The sequence below is a fragment of the Pteropus alecto genome, unplaced genomic scaffold (genome assembly GCF_000325575.1).
Source record: "Pteropus alecto unplaced genomic scaffold, ASM32557v1 scaffold11, whole genome shotgun sequence".
Lineage (NCBI taxonomy): Eukaryota > Metazoa > Chordata > Mammalia > Chiroptera > Pteropodidae > Pteropus > Pteropus alecto.
Genome location: NW_006431956.1, coordinates 15457016 through 15466021, shown reverse-complemented (window position 1 = coordinate 15466021; position 9006 = coordinate 15457016). Strand labels below are relative to the sequence as shown.

The 9006-nt window shown below is 44.4% G+C and overlaps 1 protein-coding gene across 1 annotated transcript in view; it reads right to left on the bottom strand.

Annotated features, from left to right (window-relative positions):
- APBB1IP (amyloid beta precursor protein binding family B member 1 interacting protein) overlaps positions 1-9006 on the bottom strand; it is a 109137-nt gene that overhangs the window by 7025 nt on the left and 93106 nt on the right. The window contains exons 11-12 of the mRNA XM_006907016.3: positions 8355-8453; positions 7229-7343 (exon numbers count right to left, since the gene is read on the bottom strand). Coding sequence (XP_006907078.1) covers positions 7229-7343; positions 8355-8453 — 214 coding nt within the window. The remainder of the gene's footprint in view (positions 1-7228; positions 7344-8354; positions 8454-9006) is intronic.

Genomic DNA, 9006 nt, shown 5'->3' with positions numbered 1-9006 from the left:
TGAGATTTCTAGCTGTATGAAAAACACAAGCCCAGAGAGTGGGTGGCAATCCTTGCCACCTCATGGGGACAGTGCCTAAGAAAGAAACAGTGTCTTGATGACATCACTTCAGCCCCTGAGACTTCCTAGTTCTGGGCATTAATAAATCTGCCCCCTCACTTTTTGTTGCTTACACTAGGTTGAGCTGGATTTCTGTCAATTGCCATGTGAAGAGTCTCGACTAAAAACTGTTGCTAAACTCAGTGATAGAGTCATTTAATAATCACTAAAATAGCCTCCATGGCTTTTCCTAATATGAAAGAAAACCTGGCATTTATCAAGAATAAGTGACTTTTTGTTAAGCACTTTGGATGTACATACAACGCCTACGTGTATTTTCAGTTGGGTAATCACAGCAGAAACACCCAGGTCTCATGGGGCTGGTGCCTCCCAGCCAGTGACACGGCACCACGTGGGCACGTATCTCCAGGACTTTAGTTTGACTATGTAAAGACGGAGAGGACAGGGCAAGAGGCAGTGGAGGAGGTGAGCAGAAAGGGCTTCTAGATTCTCAGAGAAAAGTTACCAACTAACACTGAGGAAGCGTCAGACAGAATGGGACTGGGCTTGTTGCCTCCAGCCGCTATCAAGTGACTTCACAGCATGTCCTCCCTGGGGATGGCTAGTGCCAGCTCCACATTCACCTCAGCTACAGTTCTTGTTCTGATCTAACGTGCATGGTTCCAAGGCCCCCTGTGAGGGAACCTAACTCTTCCGGCCAATGATTCAGGGAGGCAATTGTTGGGGTGAAGAGGAGGGCTCCATAAGTAATGCCCCAAAGAGCCCAAGGTTCAAAGAAGTGTAACTCCTCTGACCCCAATTAATTTCTTTTTTGGGGGAGAAGGGTGCTGGAAGGAAGGAACTTATGGATTGATTTGTCTTGGGCCTTTAAATGGATGTGGGTTCCGTAAACACTTTCCCAGGGCTCTGCTGATTTTGTGCAATGAGTTCAGGCGAAGAAAGAGGCTTTGTAATATCTGGCAAGAACTGAACTTTTAAAAAAGTGGAGTCATTTCAAGAAGGCCTTTTTGCTAAGACGTGATCGTGCTCACTGTGTATGTATATGTGTCTGTATGACTGAGAAGAAATCTATTTGAAAGTGGCTTCACTTCCTTCTAAGCTCATATACAGTTCCTTCCGGGCTAGTCACCTATGTGGCTATTTAGAGCTTAAAATCCCACCCAGCAAGTGAGGGTACAGGGTAGGGGAGGAGGGGGTAGGTAGACAGTTAAAGGTGGGCAAATATATGGGGGTAGAGGAAGGGTGAATTGGGTAAAGGGGATAAAATATGCGGTAGCTGAAGGAAACTGAATTTTGGATGGTAAACACACAATAGAATATATAGATGTCAAATTATAATATACATTTGAAAATTATATAATTGTATTAACCAATATTACCCCAATAAACTTAATTTTTAAAAAAGTTAAAAAAAAAAAAGACTCTATAGCAGCACCAACGTGTCTACTAAGGAACATTCCATCATGTGCAAGATCCCCCTTTTTTATCAATGGAAGTCTCATCTGACTGCTGCAGTGGCGCTCTTCAAAAATTGGTTTGAGCGACTCATTTAGGAGAAATGGAATTAACATTTATTGAGCACTTAGTATTAGGGACATTAACATGCTTTATTTTATTTCATCATCAGAGAAACCCTACAGGATATTAATTCATTTTTTCATTTCCTGCTCCAAACATCTTCGAATTCTAGCTGAGCATCTATTATCTGTCAGGCATTGAGCTCAGTGCTGTGGAAACTACAAGACAGAAATGGTCCCTGATCTCACAATCAGAGTCTAGAGAAAGGAACAGTACTAACCTAAGAATCATGCACATTATTAATTATGACTAACCTACAAAGGACAATTCATTTGAGACCCGAGGACAGGTAGGAATTAGTCACATGCAAGAAAGAACATCATAAACAGGGGGAACAGCATCTTTGAAGTCCCTGAGAATGGATGGTGCTGGGGCTTTGAAGAACTGTGAAAAAGCAAATTGCCTGTGTGGCAGGAACTGGAAAGCAGGAGAGGTGGGCATTATACAGCTTTCTGGGCCTTGCTACTAATTTGGGACTTTATCTGAGAGCAGTGAGAAACTTCTGAAGGGCTTCAGATAGGGGAGAAACAGGGTTACATTCAAAAAGTTTATCTGAGAGCAGTGAGAAACTTCTGAAGGGCTTTAATAAACAGGGTTACATTTAAAAAAGTGGCTCACAGATGGACAGAGCCTTGCAAAAGAAGGGTGTCAAGCTGGAGCACCAGCACATGAGGCCCAGTGAAAGATCATGGTGGCTTGGACTTCATGGCAATGGAGATGGACAGACAAGGACAGATTTGACCAATATTTAGAAAGTTGAATCAACAGGATTTAGAAATGTTTAGATTTGGGGGTGAATGAGCTTTTCTTGCATGTTTCCTACGTGAGCAATTGGACAGATGATGATATTATTTATGGAAACAGAGAACAACAGTAGGGGAGCAAGTTTGAAGAGTTAAGACGATGAGTTCAGTTTTGCAGACATCGAGTTTGAGGTGTCTATGATGTATCCAAGTGAAGCCACTGAGCCGACAGTTGGATGCATGGGTTTGGAGGTCAGCAGCGAAGCCTGGATTGGATTTGTATTTTTTCTAGGTGGTCAGCACATAGATGATGCTGGGAGTGGATTAGGTCACTTAGGGAGATTGTGTAAAATGAGAAAAGGGTTAGGCTCAACTGGGTCTTGGGTAACTTAAAACGAAGTAGAAGGAGTTAGAAAGGAGTGGCCAGTGGTGGGGGCGGGGTGGAGGACTTGGAGTGTGCGTTATCTTGAAAGCCAGTAGAGGAGGTTGCTTCAAGGAGGCGTGGTCCATTGTGTCAGACGCTGCCGAAAGGTCAGGAAAGGAGTGGGGTTTGCAATAGCTGGGTTTAGCAACATAGAGGCCACAGGTGAGATTAGCAGGAGAGAAACTAGGAGAGAAAAGTACAATAAAGCATCTGTCTGGTCTTTGTTCTGGGTTCCCGGCACAGAACTTCTAAACCCCTTGGTATGTCCCAAGTGACCTGAGTGTCTTTGTGATTCACGAGCCCCCAGGATCACATCTGAGTTTATGCTGACAACATGGATCCAGAAGGGGGCTGGTTACCAGAAAGACTCTGACTTCTGAGGATTGAGTTCAGTCACGTGGCCAGTGATTCAGTCAATCACACCTATGAAATGAAACCCCAATGACAACTCTGGACAGTGAACTTAGTGGAGCTCCCTGGTTGTGAACACATCGAAGAACTGGGAGGGTGATGCACCCTAATTCCACAGAGAGAGGACAGAGAAGCTCTGCATCCAGGACTCTCCTGGACCTCATCCTATGTGTCTTTTCATTTGGCTGGTCCTGATTTATATCTTTTATAATGAAACTGTAATCTAAGAATAGCACTTACCTGAGTTCCGTGAGTCATTTTAGCAAACTGCGGAACCTGACAGGGTCAGGGGGACTCCCTAATTTGTAGCCTATAGGTCCGAAGTGTGGGTGGCCTGGGGACCCTTGAATTGTGGCTGGCATCTGAAGAAAGGGTGGCTGTGTTGGGGACTGTGTCCCTGGCTTGTGAGGTCTGAGCTGACTCCACTGGTCAGCATCAGAGCTGTGCTGCAGTCCACCAGCTGATGTCAGAATAGGGGACCAGAATGTGGATGGAAGAATTGGCTCATGTGAGAAGGTAGCATAAGGGATGCAGGCTAGGATGGGTACAGATGCAGGTAAGTTGTTGGGTTTGGTGGTGGGAAGTTTAAAAAGTTCCCCTTTGATGGTTCCATTTTCTCTGCTGAGAGGAAAGGGGTTGGAGGTTGGAAGTCTGAGGAGAGTAAAGAACATCTGAAACTGGGAGAGCACATTGACTGCAACGGTTTTCCAGATATGACTGACATTTGGAAAATTCTTTGGGTGGGCTGCCCTGTGCATTGCAGGAGAGGCAGCATCCATCGTCTCTATCCATTAGATGACACCAGCTCCTCCCAAGGGGTGACAACCAGAAGTGTTTGCGGACATTGCCAAATGCTCTCTGGGGGTCACAGTCGCCCTTGGCTGAGAACCATTGAGCTGGAGAAATACGGTAAGATCAACAGGCAGTCTTAAGGGCCCATTCGTGGCTGATGCCCACAGATGGGTGGACATCTGTGGACAGATGTCCACAATGTGTCTCTTGAAGGTAGATCCCTCTAGAGGAAAGGATGTCCTAACCTCGTCCGCATCCTGGAGAAGCCTCGCTCTTCCCACCTTCTCCTTTTCCCGCCCTCCAGACTTACTAAATTAACAGTGGGCAGAGCCACTGTGGGTTAACGGCAGGCCCAGCCAATTCGTTCTCATCCTTTCTCCCTTCATCCCATCCTCCTCCCTCCTCCCTTCTTCTCTTCCTCTTTTCTTTAAGTCATTGGTACCATAGGTGCCTTTGGCTGGGGTTGGTGTTAATTAAGACTGAGGCTTGGGGAAGAGGCTTTCCTTTAAACTCAAAGCCACTTGTTCCAGCTTGTTCTACCAGAAAGCCTTGAATCAGGAGTTAATGGACACCAGGCCAGTTCATCAAAATGTAGAATTCTATTTGCCATGTTTCCTTGTGTGTATAACTCTTTCTTTTGGGAACTCCCCAGGAGGGATGCTATGGCTGGATATGGGATCCATGGGTGCTCTTGCAACACCCCCAAACCTCCAATAAACCCGGACATATATACATAATTGGTAGGCCTACGGCCCTGGCAGGTGGAACGTGGGTGCAATTCAAAAGTGGACTGCAGTCAATTCTTACATAAACCACCCATTGTTAGCATCAGACTCCACAGGTTAGCTCAACCTCGACAAGACTGCTCTCGCTTCAGATGCCAGCCACCCAAACTTCTAACCAGCCCGCTACAAGTTCAGGGGTTCCCACGACCCCTCAGTTTCCATAATTCACTAGAATGACTCGCAAAATTCAAGAACGTGCTATACTTACAATTACAGTTCTGTTATAAAGGAATCTACACAGGGCAAGTTTCAGAAGGGGCCTGGACATGGACCTTCCAAGCCCTCTCCCTACGGAGTCAGGATGTCACCCTCCTGGCACCTCGATTTACTCACCAATCGGGAAGCTCCCCCAAGCCTCGGTGTCTAGAGTTTCCACTGGGGCTTCATTACATCCCCATGACAGATTGGATCACCGGCCATGTGATCGCGCTCCAGTCCGCTTCCCTTCCCCTCCCTGAAGGCCAGACAGCTGATGGGTCCAGCTTTCCAATCACGTGCTTGGTCTTTTTGGCGACTCGCCCTCATCCTGAAGCCACCTTGGGGCCCACCAGAAGACACCTCACTAGCATAACTAAGACGCTCCTATCACGCAGAGAATTCCATGGTCTGTGGAAGCTAAAGTCGGAAACTGAGGCCAAAACGCAGACATATTTTTTACTGAACCACAGAGCGGGTTTGTGATCTGAATGATCTGGATGCTGAAGGTGGATCCCCTGAGAGCCTGACCAGATGTGGCTCTTCCTAGCTGCTCAACCCACTTCCTGACAGATACACCCGGAGCCAGGCTGGGAAACTGGCCTGGGCGACAGACAGTCTGGTTTTCTGTGCAAAACACTAGTAGCTTCATCCCGGGAAACGGCTAATACCCTCAAGGTATCCCGATTGTTCTAAAAACAGTTCAGCTCATAATTAAATAGCTGATGTATCAGCTTGGTAAGAGGTAGAATGATGCTTGTAAAATATAATTAGAAAAATCTCAAGACTTGGTAAGAAACAGAACTATTGGCTAAAGCAAGTGATCCTAATTTCCGAGAAAAAGACTCAGAAGGAAAAATTCTTCAGCTGGTCTGGAAAGGGAAAGGATCTTAAGAGTTCCTCCAAATCAAAGAATTTGGGACCTACAGCTCACTCTCAGTGAGTGAGACTTGAGGCTACACCGTCTGACCCAGAAGGAGCCCAGGGGTCTGTACTGGAAAAGGGACCAATGGGGACGCCTCGGAGGGTTTCAGGACATCTCCTAAAGATGATGCCATCTTGAGAGGGGGGGACTTGACAATCCAGGAACTCTAAGATGTGTTTCACTCCCAGGCCGAAGACTGATAAAATTAGGATTCCTTCCAGGGTCACTGAGACCTGGCTTTCGGTCAGTCTCAGCAAGCTTTCATTTATCAACTCAACAGATATTTACTGTATGCCAGGCTTGTAAAGCTCGGGAAAGCTATGTGGAACACGCAGGAACGGTCCTTGTCCTTCCGAGACTTAGGGTCTAGTGGAGAACACAGGCAACAAACGAATGGATACATAAAACAATTACAAATTGTAATAAGTACTCTGCAGAAAACAACTCAGCATAAACACTTCCAGGAAACTCATCATTCACAGCCGGACTGAACACACCTAGTGGAAGTATCTTTCCACATTGGATCCAATCTACCTCACTGTAATGTCCCTACGTTCAACCTGGTTTCACCCTTTGAAGCAGCAAAGAATCTATATACTGGCCTTTGACGTGACCATTTTTTTAACACTGGAAAACAATGACTAGAACTTTCCTGCCATAAATGGTTCCAGTTCTTCCGAGCATTATTTATCATAAAGATAAATGCATTTGAGTTCCAGCTCAGCCACTGGGAAGATAATAGCTTCTCCAAGCTTCAGTTTCCTCATCTGTGACGCAGGGATAATAATTTATACTTTGTAGGGCCGTTGGAAGAACCTGAAACAGTATATGTATCACGTGGCACGAACTACCTACTACACCCCTCAATGTCCTGTCTTCCTTTCTAGAGATACAAATGAGTAGCTGTTACACTACCCTTAAAACGTGATGTCCAGGATTGGGTACAAGGCTCCAGCCATGCTGGCACTTAGACGAAACATCAAGGAACGATCTTGTCCTTGGTGTGGGCAGTCTGCTGGGGACTCACGGAGCCTTTGACAAACACAAACTTTGAACTCTGATGAGACATAGCTCCTTATCAGCTCACCCTAAACTGGTGATCACCCTCTGATGCACAAGCAAACCATGAAAAAAAAGGTCAAAGCTTTGCTAAAAGTCACTTAAAATAAACAGGTAGAGCTCTCGAGCCCGACCATCGGAGGGAAAACGTATTCTGTAGTGTCCACAAAGTTCTGTGTTTATAAAATGTGTAGGATGCATCTGAACATGAGCTCCGAGCCTTGAACAGGGGTCAGAATCCTGCCCTGCTCAGTACCTGTGGAAGGTGAAGATGGTGCAGCTGCACTGACGGTGCCCAGGTTTGTCCACCGAGACACCAGCCCGGCCCTGGCCACGGCCCGCTGATAGTTGTCATAGAGAGTCTTTCCATACTAGGGAGGAAAACACAAAAGAAGCAGGAAAGTCATCCATTTGTCCCAAATAGTCTGCACGCGGTTGCAACATATACATTTAGGAAAAAAAGTACTTCATGATCACTTTTTTCACTCCTTTCCTGATTTTTTTTTTTTTTGGTAGTAAAGTTGACCCTTGAACAAGACTGGTTTGAACTGGGCGTATCCACTTATATATGTTTTTTTCAATAAATAATGTAAATGTATTTTCTCTCCCTTATTTTCTTAATACCATTTTCTTTTCTCTAGCTATATATATATATATATATACACACATATATGTGTGTGTGTGTGTGTGTGTGTGTGTATATATATGTGTGTGTGTATATAACAATCAAAATATGTTAATTGACTGTTTATGTTATAGGTAATTCCAGTCCATGGTAAAAATTGACTGTTTATGTTATAGGTAATTCCAGTCCACGGTAGGCTATTAGTAGTTAAGTTTTCGGGGAGTCAGAAGTTATACTTGGATTTTTTGACTGCGCTGGGGGTTGGCGCCCTTAACCCCTGTGTTGTTCAAGGCTCAACTGTATCAGCATTTCAGTAAATTCACAAATTGTTTTTTCATGTGTTAACTAATTTTCCAGATTAACAGAATCAGTTAATACTTTTACCTAGACATCAGAGAGAGCTTTAGCCACACAATTCTGATTACATATGTCTTTATGTAATTCTACACTCTGTGTATGTAATTGTACCTTGTGTTTCTTAATTACACACTAAACCTGCAATGCTCTCCGTGAGTAAACAAAGATCTGAAAAGTCTCATGTGAAAGTAAACCCATGATTCTCAGGTTGTTGGAGAGGTCCATATTTCTATCCCTCTCACCTATTTAAAAAACTCAATGGGCAAATAAATAAGCTAATATTGGTGGCGTCGACCCATTAAGAATGTGTCAGCTGTTTCTCAGAAGCACAAAGACTGGACCGAGGTCTGGAAGCCGGGTGGAAAATTCAAGGGAGGGTGGAGTCCAAATGCTCGCTCACCTTGGCGATCCTTATTCCCGTGACCCACTGGTTTAGAGTTCTTTCGTCGTCACAGCAGAGATACTTGATATACTGGGACTCCTTCTGAATTTGAGGATGCTGGAAAAAAGTCATTTCAAGCACTGTTTATAAACTCTTTATTTGTTAGTGTCTTTCAAAAAAAAATTTGAAACTCTAACAAAGTATATGATTTCCTGAGAAGGTGGCAAAAATTACTGAGAGTGATTTTAGGATTAGGAAGAGGGGTACTTTTAAAACAGGCTACATTTGGAAAGGGTTTAAAAAATTTGGGACATAGTTTAGCATAAGTATCTCTTACTATTTATCAATAGTAATGTTCATTTCTGCTTTTTTAACCTTTGAAAGCTTTCACACCTATCACGTCTCTATTCCATAAGAAATTGGAGTCATTTCTCTGTTTATCAGATAAAGGAACTTACCTGATGTAATTCTTATGTCACAGAAACAGTAACATTTTTGTGACTCCCAGTCAACCCTAGGGTAATTTCTGCTACCAGGAATTATCCTTTCTTAACCGTCTACTACTCAAATGGGCCATTTTGGCCTCTGGATGGTTGGCCGGGAGAAGAAATATTTCTGTTTATTCTCAAGAGGCAGTGACTTTGGGTGCTGCACCAGGGGACCAGGCCTT